The sequence below is a fragment of the Euprymna scolopes genome, chromosome 46, assembly GCF_053919585.1.
Source record: "Euprymna scolopes isolate OS-2025 chromosome 46, ASM5391958v1, whole genome shotgun sequence".
Classification (NCBI taxonomy): Eukaryota; Metazoa; Mollusca; class Cephalopoda; order Sepiida; family Sepiolidae; genus Euprymna; species Euprymna scolopes.
This window is the reverse complement of record NC_136527.1, coordinates 135,590,841-135,608,340: the sequence shown is the minus strand read 5'-3', so window position 1 is coordinate 135,608,340 and position 17,500 is coordinate 135,590,841. Positions and strand designations below refer to the sequence as shown.

General features: G+C 34.3%; 1 protein-coding gene across 1 annotated transcript in view; it reads left to right on the top strand.

Moving 5' to 3' along the window:
* The window catches only part of LOC145271196 (putative E3 ubiquitin-protein ligase HECTD2), a 223,836-nt gene that overhangs the window by 97,304 nt on the left and 109,032 nt on the right, over positions 1 to 17,500 (top strand). The window contains exons 9-10 of the mRNA XM_080126724.1: positions 12,020 to 12,108; positions 16,690 to 16,851. Of these exons, the coding sequence (XP_079982850.1) occupies positions 12,020 to 12,108; positions 16,690 to 16,851 (251 nt within the window). The remainder of the gene's footprint in view (positions 1 to 12,019; positions 12,109 to 16,689; positions 16,852 to 17,500) is intronic.

Here is a 17,500-nt window from a genome sequence, read left to right as displayed (position 1 = left end):
CTAAATGTTAACACAATCCATAAATGCTAACACTAATCCTAACCTAATATTCACCCTAAATGCTGACACTAGCACTAACCTAACACAGTCCATAAATGTTAACACTAACTTTAAATGCTAACATTAATCATAAATTCTGATACTTCATAATCTAATGTATTCTCTAATGGTTTTCATGGTCGCCATTTTGTTCTTATTATTGGCGATATAAACAGAAGTTAAACAGTGAGCAAGCGAATCTTGTTTTTATTGTAAACGATACCAAAGCAACCGATTTGGCCTAATATTATTTCACTATTTAAAAATTTTCTGTAAACATTTTTACAGTCTATAATCAATATTTAATGTTATGAATTTCACCCACCAATATTAAATACGAACACTAACCCAAACTTAACACTAACCATAAATGCTGACACTAACCATAAATTCTGACACTAACCATAAATGCTAGCAGTAAACCTAAATGCTAGCACTAACCTTAACCTAATACAAACTCTAAGTGTTAACAATAACCCTAACCTAATACTAACCTAAATGCTAACACTAACACTAACCCAGCACTAGCTCTAAATGCTAACACTAACCAGAAATGTTAACACTAACTCTAAATGCTGACATTAACCATAAATTCTGACATTAATCCTAATCTAATATTAGCCCTAAATGTTGACACTTACCCTAAATGCTTACACTAACAATAAATGCTAACACTAACCGTAAATGCTAACACTAACTCAAACCTAACACTAACTCTAAATGCTGACACTAAGCATAAATGCTGACATTAATCCTAATTTAATATTAACGCTAAATGTTGGCACTAACCCTAACCTAACACTGACCATAAATGTTAACACTAACTCTAAATGCTAACACTAACCCAAGCCTAACACTAACCATAAATTCTGACATTAACCCTAAATGCTACCAGTGTTATACATAAGGTTTCATTGAGAGAGTCTTATTAGTAAAGATATGAATCTTAGTGAGAGTTCTTGTCTTATTACATATGATGTTGTATCTTAGAGAGAGATGTGTATGTAATGACATTTTATAACACAGACATATAATAACAATACAATTTACCTTTTTGTAGAAATCACAAACACAAAGATGAGCTTTATCACAAAACACATGCTGAATTTATTTCCTCATGACCGGTCGGGATTTCCTCATTAAGAACTCAAAGTTTCACATTTTAGTTTCTGAAGTGACGTCTCGCTTCAGACGTCCGCCTGTCTCTAAGTTTTCTCACTGACCGTCTCCCCTGACTGTCTCTCTGACTGTCTCTTGACTCTCTTCACGACCAACTAACTCCCACCTCCTATATTGAGAAATCCATGCATCCCGGCTACGTGAGCAAAATTCACGTGTTTCAACATGCGCGACTTTGCACGTTTCTGACATTGATTTCCCAATAACCTATTTTTCTTGTGTTGTTTCCACAAAGGAATTTAACCTACATATCTAATTTATTTAACCATATTTTATTATCCACATTCTTTTAACAATTGAATAGTTTATTTATTATTTATTTCATCCGAATTAACAATTTACTGGACATTCCATTTAAACCTATTGTTCTTTAAAACTTATGTCCAGGGTTCCATTTCTGCTTTCTCTTATTTTCATTTTAACTAATCTCTCTATTTTTATACTTACATGAACAGGGGACAGCCCTTATCATGTAACATCCCTCCCTTCTATATTTCACAAAAAAAAAAATGTATGCATGTTTAACTTTAGTACATTTTTTTTATTTTTACATCTACACAACCACACGGCTAGAAAGATCAGGCTAAAAAAACACAAAAAAAAATCTCTTTCAGTCAGCCCTTCACAGCCGACTTCACAATTATTTATTTTTTTTATAAGATCAGAACCTTTCTGATCTTTGTGGCATTTACTTTTTGGGTGCAGGGTATTTACCTATGATTCACATCAGCTATTTTCCAGCCACCCATATGCCGCAGACTAGAGGTTTTCACCTTTCTCGAAATGGACGACTCCCTTCGTCTCAAAAGTGTTCTGATCTCTCTTTCCGCATGGTTAGTCTTATCAAGTATGGCTTTGTTTTTTTTTATTCTATAACTATCTCATACGGGACATACCAAAGCTCATATACTTAAATCTTTGTGGTTGGCTTCAAAAGTTTAAGATATACCTTTTTTTTCTCTCATACGGATTCACTCGGATTTCCTTGCTTGGATTCTTGAAACTTCGACGAGGATTTAGAAATATCACCCCTAACTAACTAACACCTTTCCTGCGCCCAACAACTTAATTGGGCCTAAATTCTATCTAATTGCCCGATTTTTTTTTGTGATTTTTCTTTTCTCTCACCAGGGCTTCCAAGATCCAGCAGATATATCCCACATTCATGCTTCTCGAAAAAAAAATACAAGGTTATATCTTTCTTACGTAATCTACGGCATATTTTTGCCTGTCTCTTACTTCATTAAGCTATATGTGATTGCCTCGGGACTACCTCTCATCGGTTTACTGGTCCCCTTAAGAATTTTCGTATTCTTTCCAACGCCTGTTTATTAACTAAGCCAAGACTTACTTACTACTTTGCTTGGAGTCGTTACGTGCAACCAGCTTATTTTAAGCACTTAATTAACCAGGTTCCCAAATTTTTCGTATAGGGGCACTTCTTGTGCTTATCAATCCCTACCAAGTCACTTTTCTTGGAGAAAAATTTTTAGGATCTCTAAAAAAAAAAAAAAAAAAACCAAATGCTAAAACAAAACATCTTTCTTACGGCTTATCACATCTAAAAACTCTCCAAATACCCGTTTACGTAATTTTAATTCTTGTCCCCCTTCTAAAATTCTAACTGAATCTGTAAGCCAACCATACGTCTTAACTTATTTTCTACTAGATCATTTTAATCTAATGTATATTTACGGATAACTTTGAATTCTTGCTGTGAAAATCATAACATTTAGTTTACATAAGACATTTACAATATTTGTTCAACATCATAAAAACATTTTCAAAAAAAAAAAATACCTTAATACATTTAAACATTTTGCAACAGTTATAAATTTTTTTTTTTAACAACAAAAAAAATCATCTGTAACAAACAACAATTCAACAGTCTGTCCAAAACAATTGTCCCTTTTTTTTTTTCAAAAACAAAATAAATGAACACACAAAAGCCGAAAAGTTCACTATGAACACAAAATGCATTTCTAAACAATTTACACGGTGTTTCAGAGAGTACATGCGACCTTTGAAATTCCTGTTTTGATTGACAGATTAAATTCAACAATTCGTCCAAACGATTTCATATTGACACAGATTTTCTAATGACACTTCTACAAATTTCAAACAATAATGGGTGACACAATCTCTGCCTTTGCGTGTATGTGTGTGTGTGTGTGTGTGTTTTTTTTTTAACAGACCAATTCATTTATCAATGAATTACGCATGGTGACTTGTTTACTATTTTTTTCCATTACTACGAATTTCTTTTTACGGCATATCGGCCTTTTCTTCTTTTTCTTTTTAATATTTCTTGTATCTTTTGTTCTCTGTGTGCGTGTGTGTTCAATTTTTTTTTTCTTCGCCTTTTTTTTTCTTTCTTTTTCCGTGGTATTATTTATGTAATTTATTTTTTTAAATTATGTTGGACCTTTTAAAACGTTGTGTTTCTTTTTCTTTTTCGAATTCTGTGATCGTGTAATTTTTTCTTTTTCCGTGGTATTATTTATTTTTTTAAAATTATGTTGGACCCTTTTAAAACGTTGTGTTTCTTTTTTTTTTTCTTTTTTTTTTCGTGGTATCGACCCCAGGTTCGGTTTCTGCATCGCTGATGCAAAAGGTTCACGAACACCAAATTGTGATTGTTATATATAAAGTTTCATTGAGAGAGTCTTATTAGTAAAGATATGAATCTTAGTGAGAGTTCTTGTCTTATTACATATGATGTTGTATCTTAGAGAGAGATGTGTATGTAATGACATTTTATAACACAGACATATAATAACAATACAATTTACCTTTTTGTAGAAATCACAAACACAAAGATGAGCTTTATCACAAAACACATGCTGAATTTATTTCCTCATGACCGGTCGGGATTTCCTCATTAAGAACTCAAAGTTTCACATTTTAGTTTCTGAAGTGACGTCTCGCTTCAGACGTCCGCCTGTCTCTAAGTTTTCTCACTGACCGTCTCCCCTGACTGTCTCTCTGACTGTCTCTTGACTCTCTTCACGACCAACTAACTCCCACCTCCTATATTGAGAAATCCATGCATCCCGGCTACGTGAGCAAAATTCACGTGTTTCAACATGCGCGACTTTGCACGTTTCTGACATTGATTTCCCAATAACCTATTTTTCTTGTGTTGTTTCCACAAAGGAATTTAACCTACATATCTAATTTATTTAACCATATTTTATTATCCACATTCTTTTAACAATTGAATAGTTTATTTATTATTTATTTCATCCGAATTAACAATTTACTGGACATTCCATTTAAACCTATTGTTCTTTAAAACTTATGTCCAGGGTTCCATTTCTGCTTTCTCTTATTTTCATTTTAACTAATCTCTCTATTTTTATACTTACATGAACAGGGGACAGCCCTTATCATGTAACACCAGTAAACCTAAATGCTAACACTAACCCGAATCTAACACTATACTAACCTAAATGCTAACACTAACCCAAACCTAATACTAACTCAAAATACAAACACTACCCCAAGCCTAACAATAACCCTAAATGCTGACACTAACCATAAATTCTGACACTAACCCTGAATGCTAGCAGTAAACCTAAATGCTAACACTAACCCGAACCTAATACTAACTCTAAATGTTAACAATAATCCTAACCTAATACTTACTCAAAATACGAACACTAACCCAAGCCTAACATTAACCCTAAATGCAGACACTAACCATAAATTCTGACACTAACCCTAAATGCTAGCTGTAAACCTAAATGCTAACACTAACCCAAACCTTACACTAACTCTAAATGCTAACACTAACCATAAATGCTGACATTAATCCTAATCTAATATTAACCCTAAACGTTGACACTATCCCTAACCTAGCACTAACCATAAATGTTAACACTAATTCTAAATGCTGACACTAACCATAAATTCTGACATTAACCCTAAATGCTACCAGTAAACCTAAATGCTAACACTAACCCGAATCTAACACTAACTCTAAATGTTAACAATGACCCTAACCTAATAATAACCTAAATGCTAACACTAACCCAAACCTAATACTAACTCAAAATACAAACACTACCCCAAGCCTAACACTAACCCTAAATGCTGACACTAACCATAAATTCTGACACTAACCCTGAATGCTAGCAGTAAACCTAAATGCTAACACTAACCCGAACCTAATACTAACTCTAAATGTTAACAATAATCCTAACCTAATACTTTCTCAAAATACGAACACTAACCCAAGCCTAACATTAACCCTAAATGCAGACACTAACCATAAATTCTGACACTAACCCTAAATGCTAGCTGTAAACCTAAATGCTAACACTAACCCAAACCTTATGCTAACGCTAAATGCTAACACTAACCATAAATGCTGACATTAATCCTAATCTAATATTAACCCTAAACGTTGACACTATCCCTAAACTAACACTAACCATAAATGTTAACACTAATTCTAAATGCTGACACTAACCATAAATTCTGACATTAACCCTAAATGCTACCAGTAAACCTAAATGCTAACACTAACCCGAATCTAACACCAACTCTAAATGTTAACAATAACCCTAACCTAATAATAACCTAAATGCTAACACTAACCCAAACCTAATACTAACTCAAAATACAAACACTACCCCAAGCCTAACACTAACCCTAAATGCTGACACTAACCATAAATTCTGACACTAACCCTGAATGCTAGCAGTAAACCTAAATGCTAACACTAACCCGAACCTAATACTAACTCTAAATGTTAACAATAATCCTAACCTAATACTTACTCAAAATACGAACACTAACCCAAGCCTAACATTAACCCTAAATGCAGACACTAACCATAAATTCTGACACTAACCCTAAATGCTAGCTGTAAACCTAAATGCTAACACTAACCCAAACCTTACACTAACTCTAAATGCTAACACTAACCATAAATGCTGACATCAATCCTAATCTAATATTAACCCTAAACGTTGACACTACCCCTAACCTAACACTAACCATAAATGTTAACACTAATTCTAAATGCTAACACTAACCATAAATGTTAACACTAATTCTAAATGCTAACACTAATTCTAAATGCTGACACTAACCATAAATGTTAACACTAATTCTAAATGCTAACACTAACCATAAATGTTAACACTAATTCTAAATGCTAACAATCACCATAAATGTTAACACTAATTCTAAATGCTGACACTAACCATAAATTCTGACATTAACCCTAAATGCTACCAGTAAACCTAAATGCTAACACTAACCCGAATCTAAAACCAACTCTAAATGTTAACAATAACCCTAACCTAATAATAACCTAAATGCTAACGCTAACCCAATAATAATCCAAAGATACAGTGGTTTAGAATTACTACTATCAAGGACGATACAAAAAAAAAATGATGGCTTAGTGAAACTCGGGTCAAAAAACTAGGACGAGAAAGTGGAGGTTATGTGGAAAAAGGAAGTTAGTCAAAATTAACAATTAATTATTAGTTTTCTGGGTTTATTTCAAAGATAATTAGTAAAGTCCTAAGATATTGAATTAAATAATAATTTTTTTAAAAAGGCAAAAAAAAATTATATTTACAGAACTTTTTATTTGGGGGGGGGGTTCTCGACTTAACTCTAAAAGTATTTTCGTAGCCGCAAGGTCAATAAAAAATTAGACAACATGGAGATATAATTAAAACAATTATCTTCAAACGGAAAAACGTATAAAAATTGTGTCGATTTCATGTTTATGGTCGACAGCCAAAATGGGCGAGGTTATTTCTCGTTGAAACTTATGTCCTGTTTCTCTGGCCTTTATTCAATTTTTATTTTATTTATTTTCTACAAAATTAATAAGGATTATCATTTGTTGTATTTTTTTGCTACGGTAAAATAAAGGAACATTTATCGTTAATTCGATTTGATAATTATTAACAAGAATGACATTTCAAGGCAGGTGGGGAAGGGCCACACTGAGCGTGTACGAAAGTAAAAGGTTTTGTCCCTTTTGGCTTGCCCTGTCCCTTGCTACTAGTAAAAGAGGGAACTCTGGATTTGGACTGTTCAAAAAAAATTAAAAAAGGAAGACTGACCCAGTTGAGAACGATTTCAACTCTGATAGAGGACAAAGCAGATATTACACCTTGATCCTCCTTGCCTAAACATTTAGGTAGAAATTATTTTTTGAAATGACAATTGAAAGGTTTTTAAAAAAATCACTTAAAATTTTCCCACAATCATGAAAAAATTTACACTGACAACCATTTCTTCTTTTTTTAACTAACTAACAGACTTCGAGTGACTACTCACTCTTTTAACAACGAAGTTCAATGACAATAAGATTCCTTTTTTTTTTGTTGTTTTTCTTTTAAATGTTTGATCAATCAGAAAATTTCAAAAGTCAAGATGTATTTTCCCTTTTCTGTGCTTTGGATTCTTTCGGTTGAAAACCACGTAACACACACACACGCACACTTCCAGTGAATACCGGAAAAATATCAACTAAATAAAATGTTGTTTAGTAAATCGTTAATTTTTTTGCATTTTCTTTTGCATTTCCATACAACCAACATGGATATAAATATCACGAAAAGATCCGCTGGGTCATAAGCTTCATTTCGGTACCTTACTTGCCTGAGGGGGTTGCTTCTAGGCTGATATAAACCGTGTCTCGCACACACACACACACACACACACACACACACACACACACAGTAAATCGAACTTACTAAGGGAGATATTAACTTCCAGTGAATACCCGAAAAATATTCAGTAAATAAAACGTTTTTTTTTTAGTAAATCGTTATTTTTTTTCATTTTTTTTTTTGCATTTCCTTGCGCCAAACATGGATATAAATATCACTAAAACATCCACTTGGTCATAAGCTTCATTTGGGTACCTAACTTGTCTGGGTGGGTTGCCTCTAGGCTGATATAAACTGCGTACCACACACACGCACACACACACAGTACGAATATTTATAATGAGATCTATTTCCCACTAGTCTAGAGAGCATTTTCGGCAACTTTCCGTGGGTTGAGGGGATGTATTTTCTTTTTTTGTATTTTGGATTCTTTCGGTTGAATCCGGGACCAGAGTTATCTTCTAAAGTAAAAGCTAATCATTGATTTGATTCCCACATCGTGTTCTCTCAGTTTTTGGTCCCATCAGTTCAAAGAAAATGCCATTTTAATATAGAAATCCAAGAAAAGACCATTTTAATATAGAAATCCAAGAAAAAGACCATTTTAATATAAAAATCCAAGAAAAGACCATTTTAATATAAAAATCCAAGAAAAGACCATTTTAATATAAAAATCCAAGAAAAAACCATTTTAATATAAAAATCCAAGAAAAGACCATTTTAATAAAAAAATCCAAGAAAAGATAATTTTAATATAAAAATCCAAGAAAAGAACATTTTAATATAAAAATCCAAGAAAAGACCATTTTAATATAAAAATCCAAGAAAAGACCATTTTAATATAAAAATCCAAGAAAAGAACATTTTAATATAAAAATCCAAGAAAAGACCATTTTAATAAAAAAATCCAAGAAAAGACCATTTTGATATAAAATCAAAGAAAAGACCATTTTAATATAAAAATCCAAGAAAAGACCATTTTAATATACAAATCCAAGAAAAAACCATTTTAATAAAAAATTTCCAAAGAATATTTTAATAAAAAAATCCAAGAAAAGACCATTTTGATATAAAAATCCAAGAAAAGACCATTTTAATATAAAAATGCAAGAAAAAAAACATTTTAATAAAAAAAATCCAAGAAAAGACCATTTTGATATAAAAATCCAAAAAAAGACCATTTTAATATAAAAATGCAAGAAAAAAAACATTTTAATAAAAAAATTTCAAAAGAACATTTTAATATGAAAATCCAAGAAAAGACAGTTTTGATATAAAAATCCAAGAAAAGACCATTTTAATATAAAAATTAAAGAAAAGACAATTTTGATATAAAAATCCAAGAAAAGATCATTTTAATATAAAAATCCAAGAAAAGATCATTTTAATATAAAAATATTCTTTGGATCTATATAAAAAAAAACCTTGTTAAACTTTGTGACATATTTCCATTCTATGGAGGTCAGGTGCGAACGAACATCCCATAATTTTATTATACCATATTTCTTCAAACTGATACATAATTTTCAAAGTATACTTACACAGATAGATATGAAAAGTCTTTATAAAAGTTTGTGCCTATTTCCATTCGATGGAGGCCAGGCGCGAATGCAGACACCACAATTTTATTATACCATCCCTACTTAAGTTATCAAAGTATTATTATGTACATCTATATCAAAAACACTTGTAAATGTTTTTTTTTAATTTTTAAATTTTTTGTTTCCATACTTTGTGAACCGGGCGTGAACGCAGACCCCACAATTTTAATGAACCACCGTTCCACCAGATCAAACATACCCATTCCTGTGTCTCGATGCATCTTCTATCATTATATGTAATCAGTTTTGTAAAATAGTCAACCATATAGGAGCCTATTCGTGACCAGACACACACACACACACTTATAGACATACAGTATTAAGTATTCTTATGTACATCTATATAAAAAACATTTGAAAACGTTTTTTTTAAATTTTTTTTTATTTCCATACTTTGTGTCCAGGCGCGAATGCAGACCCCACAATTTTAATGAACCACCGTTCCGCCAGATCAAACATACCCATTCCTGTGTCTCGATACATCTTCTATCATTATATGTAATCAGTTTTTTAAAATAGTCAACCATATAGGAGCCTATTCGTGACCAGACACACACACACACACACACACACTTATAGACATACAGTATTAAGTATTCTTATGTACATCTATATAAAAAACATTTGTAAACGTTTTTTATAATTTTTTTTTATTTCCATACTTTATGGACCAGGCGTAATTAACCATATAGGAGCCTTTAACACTGAGAAGTTTTTGCTACTGCAATATATGATATACCGCATGATTGTATGGTGGGAGGTTGCAGGCAATGGTGATGGTGGGAGTAATCCCAGTCAAGGGGAGATAACTCGTGTTACTTGATGTATATAACATCTTCATTTTTTTGTTCTTCCTCTCGTTGTTCTCTTTTCCATGCCTGGACTATTTTCTTGACTGTGTTGGATTTTCATCTGTTTTTAAGAGGTGATGCCTGTTATGTTTCCTTGTTCTGTTTTTGTTAAGTAGTGAGATATCTTCTGGAGCGGTAGAAGGATCCCACCATCTTTCCAGCGACCTTGGCAACAGACTTGATGTACGTGTTCCATTTCAGATCAGGAGTAAAGGTCAAACCCAGAAGCTTGTCAAAACACGGGGCCTCATCCAGACGAGAGCCATCCATCACAATTGATGCCAGCTGGGGATCAGAGCGTTGATGATGTAAGGATAGGAGTTTGATTTTGGATGCATTAAAGGTAACCAGCCACATCTTCCCCTACTGAACCACGCGCTTGAGATCAGAGGAGAGCGAATCAGAGAGAACTTTGTCATTTACAGCCTTTGATGTGTTGCCGTAGATGGTCGTGTCATCAGCATAGATGTCAACGAATGATTTAAGTATGTGTTTAGGGAGGTCATTGATGTAGATCAGGAAGAGAGTTGGGCCCAGGATTGACGCCTGAGGGACTTCAGCATTTATATGGCAGGCCTCCGATTTTTGTCCATCTACCACTACTCTTATGAGTTCCATTTTCCTTGGGATCGAATACGAACAGTGTCGCCTTTGCTTAGTGTTGGTAGTTCTTTAGACTTTTATCGACTTCGTGCCTTTTCATTTTTTTTTTTTTTTTTTTACACAGTGATCACCACTTATCAAAGCCCAGAAGCCACTCAGGGATAAGGGTTATTGCAAGTACATTACGTTAGTGTGGAGATTTGATGAAGTGTTTAATTAAGGGGGCGGTTCATTAGGAATTTGTTAACATTGGACTTGAAGACATCCAAGTTGTAGTCCGGAGGGAAGCAGGCAGACGGAACAGAGTTCCACAGGCGTGCAGTTCTAAGAAAGAAGCTTTGTTCATGGAATCCACGTTTTGATTTAGGCACAGATATAGAGTGGGGGAAATTTTTCACAGTGGATTCAGCTAGACGGGTGTTTTTCGTGAAAGATTGGCGAGAGGGGACCAGAGATTGGAGTTCAGACGAGCACCTGCCATGGAAATAACGATAAAACAAGGATAGGCTCGCAACGTCTCTTCTGTGGGAGAGAGGTTGCAGGGTAGAGAAAAGGGCATCCCCCACTAAGCCACGAAGTCTATTTTGTACTCTGTCAAGGCAGGATAGGCTGTTTTTAGCAGCTCCTGCCCAGATATGGCAACAGTATTCCATTCATTGCTTTAAAATATATATATATATATATATATATAATATTGTAAAGTTGAGGTTAAAGAAAGTAATGCTTTTAGCAATTTTTCGATATTTGTCGTCCAAAGGACCGACCTTTAAAACGATACTCATTAGGATCCGTCGAAAGTTTTTGCCTTTTATCTAATAGATAGATTACACTTGATTAAAAAAACAAAAACACAGAAAGAGAGACGATGTCATATTCCAAAAATCACGTAAATTGATCGAGTAGTTTTTTTAATTAAGAAAATCAAATTATATTAGAATTCCAGGAAGAGGCCGGGAGTGGCCATCTTGTTTTATTTTTTGTTAAAAAATCAAGAACGACAATTCAATTCGACTACAGAGATTTTGTTTGTATTTAAAATAATTAAAACGTTTTTAAGAAAATCGTAAGATTTAAATTCTGTAATTTTTTTTTTTTTTTGCAGGGATGTTCACCTTTGATAAGAAGACGGGTGTTTATTGGTTTAGCAGCGCCCCCTGCAGTAACTATCAGGAATTTCATCTTGTCGGAGTTGTATCCTTTACGCGATAGAGAACCTTATTTAACACGATTTTTCACATTTTTATTGGCTAACATACATGTATGTACGAGGTGTCTTCAATAAGTTTCAAGTTTCAAACAAAATATACAAATATAAGTTTTCAGACTTTTTTTTTGTACAGGCATTTAAAATTGTCGTAGACTCTTGAAAATTCAGTATGTTATTGCTAAACATCTTGTGAAATGACTGACCAATTTTTATGATTTCACGTTCAAATATAATATATAATATATAATATATATATATATATATATAATATATATATGAATATTCAAAGTGGCATAATGGATTTTCTAATTTTAACATGACTAACGATTACTACGATATTGTCCCGTTGACTACTGCACACTCATTAACCTTTATCCTCGAGTGGCCTCCGGGCCTTGATAAGTAGTGATCCAAATTCATTGGAGCATAGTGTTGAAGTCTGAAAAGAAAAGAAAGTCGAGTGCATGGACTTACCTTCTCGGTTGTTTTTCGTTACAAAAATATTTTCCCCATTCGGCTTCAGCGGATGCGTTTTAACACAGCCTAATTCTGTAAAGGACACCTGAAAAGGAAGTACAATTGCATGAGTCGAAGTAAGGATTATTAAGCATCTATCAATTTGTTTTCTTTTGTTTGTACAGGCATTAAAAATGTATGTTATTGCTAAACATCTTATGAGATGCCTGACCAATTTTTATGATTTCACGTTCAAATGAACAGCTACTGCAGTAGTGTGAATACGAGGTGTCTTCAATAAGTTTCCAGCCTTTTTTGTACAGGCATTTAAAATTGTCGTAGCCTCTTGAAAATTCAGTATAGTTATCGCTATATATCTTATGAGATGACTAACCAATTTTTATGATTTCACGTTCAAATGAACAGCTACTGCAGTAGTGTGAATACGAGGTGTCTTCAATAAGTTTCCAGACTTTTTTTGTACAGGCATTTAAAATTGTCGTGGACTCTTGAAAATTCAGTATGTTATTGCTAAACATCTTATGAGATGACTGACCAATTTTTATGATTTCATATTCAAATGAACAGCTACTGCGGTAATTTGAATACAAGGTGTCTCCAATAAGTTTCCAGACTTTAAAATTGTCGTAGACTCTTGAAAATTCAGTATGTTATTACTAAACATCTTATGAGATGACTGACCCATTTTTATGATTTTATGTTCAAATGAACAACTACTGCAGGAATTGGAATACACCCTATTAAAGCCTGTCACAACTTGTGAATTTCAAAAATGCTACAGACTGCTTTGGGGCCACCTTGCCTGAATTGAGCATCAGTTTTTGAGTGGCATAAGAGATTCAAGGAAGGCAAGGATTCTGTGATGGAAGATGAGAGGTGTGGGAGGAGTAAGGAAGTCAGAACACCAGAGTTGATTGGCCAAATAAAGAATTTCATGGATAAGGACCATCGTGTGTCTATAGAGATAATAAGTGCACAGTTTGATGTCAGTGTGGGAACTGTAAACACAAATTATTCGTGAGGAACTGAAGACGCGGAAGATTTGCGTGAACGCACCAGCCCACAACTCCATCCTTGTTGTCACAGACTTTTTGAACAAGAATCCCTCACCTTCCCTATTGTCCAGACCAGAGCCAAGTACGTCCAAGCACCTCATCCTGCCTTGACAAGGTTCAAAATAGACTCATTTTGCCTATTAGGTTTTGTTTGTTGTGCTAAGGTTGAGGAAATCGTCGCTGTTCTTATAGGGACTGATCTCAGGCTAAGATGTTCTTATGTGTGCCCCGACCTTACTGCCAAGGCGAATCATCACTTTATTTTTGGGGGTCATCGTTGGACCTGCTAATCTGTTTATTCTGAGGGGCATATGTTGGTAATGTGACTCATTTATTCACAGGTCCAAACCTGAATGCCTCTTGCCTGCGACAAAAATTATTTTGAATTGCCCATAATTGCTCATCTCAGTGCTATTGAAAACAGCATATTCTTTTCACTGTTTTAACTCTTGAATGTGTATCCGTTGATATCATATGCTTTTATATAGAGTGATGTGGTTCTCGGTTGATTAACTGTGTCTAACTGTGTCGGATATATACTCGACAGTCAAAACAATGAAAAGAATATGCTGTTGTCATGGCCCTAGTGATAACTTAGAGTTGGGGGATGCCTTAGTATGTTATCTTGTGAGATGACTGACCAATTTTTTATGATTTCATGCTCAAATGAACAGCTACAGCAGGGATTGGAATGCACCCTACTAAAGCTGGTAAATTTCCAAAATGCAATCTGGACCTGAAGAGACTTTAGAAGAACGATATGCAATAAAATTCTGCTTTAAACTTGGAAAAAAATGACACAGAAACGTATGGAATGCTTCAGACTGCTTTTGGACCATCTTGCATGAATTGAGCATCAGTTTTTGAGTGGCATAAGAGATTCAAGGAAGTCAGACAGTCTGTGAGGGATGATGAGAGGTGTGGGAGGAGGTAGGATGTTAGAACACCGGAGTTGATTGGCCAAATAAGGAATTTCATGGATAAGGACCGTCGTGTGTACAACTCATGCTCTCTATTAAAGTTTGTCTCAAATGTCTTGATTAAACTGCACAAGTACCAATTATTTTATTGAATGATGAGAGGTGTGGGTGGAATAAGAAAGTTAGAAAATCAGAGTTGATTGGCCAAATAAAGAATTTCATGGATAAGGACCGTCGTGTGTCTATAGAGATAATAAGTGCACATTTTGATGTCAGTGTGGGAACTGTACACACAGTTATTTATGAGAAATTGAAAATGCAGAGGATTTGCGCAAATGCACCCGTCCAGAACTATGATTTCACGTTCAAGTGAACACCTACTGCAGGAATTGGAATACGAGGTGCATTCAATAAGTTTCTAGACAAGCATTTTAAATTTATCCTTTAACCGTGATGGATTCTTGTGTCAAACTCATTTTACTTCAGTCTGGGTCTATTAGTGAAAGGGCAATTCCAATACTATTCCCGATTCCGATACACTTACCGATTCTGGTTCCATTTCAATTTCTAAATATGTTTCTAAATATGGAGTTGTTTTTGTTTGAAGGTGGGTGGGTGGGGGAGGGGTACTTTAAAAAAAAATAATGTCAAATGCATTCATGGGTGTGATTTCTAGATTTTTCTACCAGATCAGGCTGTCTAAAGATATTGGCTTCCTGAGACGAGATGCACCTAACATTGACGCTTCTGTTTATCTACTTCCAATTTCCCCCCCCCCCTTTTCATTCTTCCTTTTTCCCCCCTTTCTTCTTTTTTTTTTTTACATGGGAGTCACAATTTATCAAGGCTCAGAGGCCACTCGAGGATAAGGACCAGTCAATGAGATAATATCATAGTGATCGTTACTAGTGGAAACTTTCTAAATTGAATTACTTAAGGGGAATTTGGTAAATTGGATTACTTAAGTGGAACGGCTCATCAAGAACCTGTTTACATTAGACTTGAAGACGACCATATTGTAGTAAGTTGGAAAGCAGGAAAACCTTTCCCCCCCTTTTCATCCTTCCCATTCCCCCTTTCTCTGTTCTTTTTAAATAGGAGTCACCACTTATCAAGGCTCTGAGGCTACTCGAGGATAAGGATTAATGAGCGTACAGTAGTCAATGGGACAATCATTAGTAGAGGAAATTTAGTAAATTGGATTACTTAAGGGCAACGGCTCATCAAGAATTTGTTTACATTGGACTTGAAAACGACCATATTGTAGTCAGTCGGAAAGCAGGAAAACGGAAAACAGTTCCACAGGCGTGCAGTTTTAAGAAACTGTTTGGGTTTAGGCACAGACAAAGAGTGTGGGAAATCATTGATAGTGGTTTTAGCTAGACGAGTGTTTTTTGTGAAGGTTTGGCGAGGGAAGACATAGATTGGAGCTCAGACGAGCACCTGCCATGGAAATAACGATAAAGCAGAGACAGACTCGCAACATCTCTTCTGTGGGAAAGAGGTTGCAGGAAAGAGAAAAGGACATCTCCGACGAGGCTACGAAGTCTATTTTGAACTCTATCATGGCAGGATAAGTCCTTTCTAGCAGCCCCTGCGAGATGTGGCAACAGTGTTCCATCCTTGGACGTACTTGGCTTTCATATAGGTAGAGAATTGCATCAGCAGTGAGATATCTACTGGATTGATAGAAGGATAACACAATTTTTCCAGCGACCTTGGCAACGGTTTTGATGTACATGTTCCATTTCAGATCAGGGGTAAAGGTCAAACCCAGAAGCTTGTCAAAACATGGAGCCTCCCCAAGACGGGAGCAATTCATTTCAATTGATGCCAGATAGGGATCATAGCGTTGATGATGTAAAGATAGGAGCTTAGTTTTAGATGCATTAAAGTAACCAGCCACCTCTTTCCCCATTGTACCATGTGCTCAAGAGAATCGGAGAGAATTTTGTAGAACGATCCCACCATTTTTCTAGTGACCTTGGCAACAGATTTGATGTGCGTGTTCGATTTCCAAATGTATATTAATTAATGTTCTTTATGTATCATAAACGTTTTCGATTTATCATGATTCAACAAAGTGTTTTTTCCTCTAACCTCAAAAACTCAGCTGATGGGATTGGCCGTCTACAATAGCATCATGTTAGACATTCGGTTTCCGGCTTGCTGTTACAAGAAACTGCTCAGCCCAGCCGTCGTTCCTTACAATAACCCGAAAGTACCCGTCGGCATCGCACAGCTGACCCTACAAGACCTGCAACTTGTACATCCGGTAACAATCAACCCTTTCCTTTGATTATACATATGAATACATACCTACATTTCTATATGCATGCATATATACATATATGTATATATACATATATATGCACACACACATATATAGACACATATACATACATTCATATATATATATATATATATATATATATATATATATATACATTCGTATATATGCATATGAATTTATATACATACACATATATACATTTATATACATGCACACACATATATATATATACACATTTATATACATACACACATACACATTTATATACATACACATATACACATATATATACACATTTATATACATATACACATATATATACACATTTATATACATACACACACACATATATATATACACACATTTATATGCATACACACACATATATATACATTTATATACATAAACACACATATATACACATTTATATACATAAACACACATATATACATTTATGTACATACACGCACACATATATATATATACATTTATATACATACACACACACACACATATATATACATTTATATACATATACACACATTTATATACATATACACACATACACACACATTTATATACATATACACACATATATATACACATTTATATACACACACACACACACATA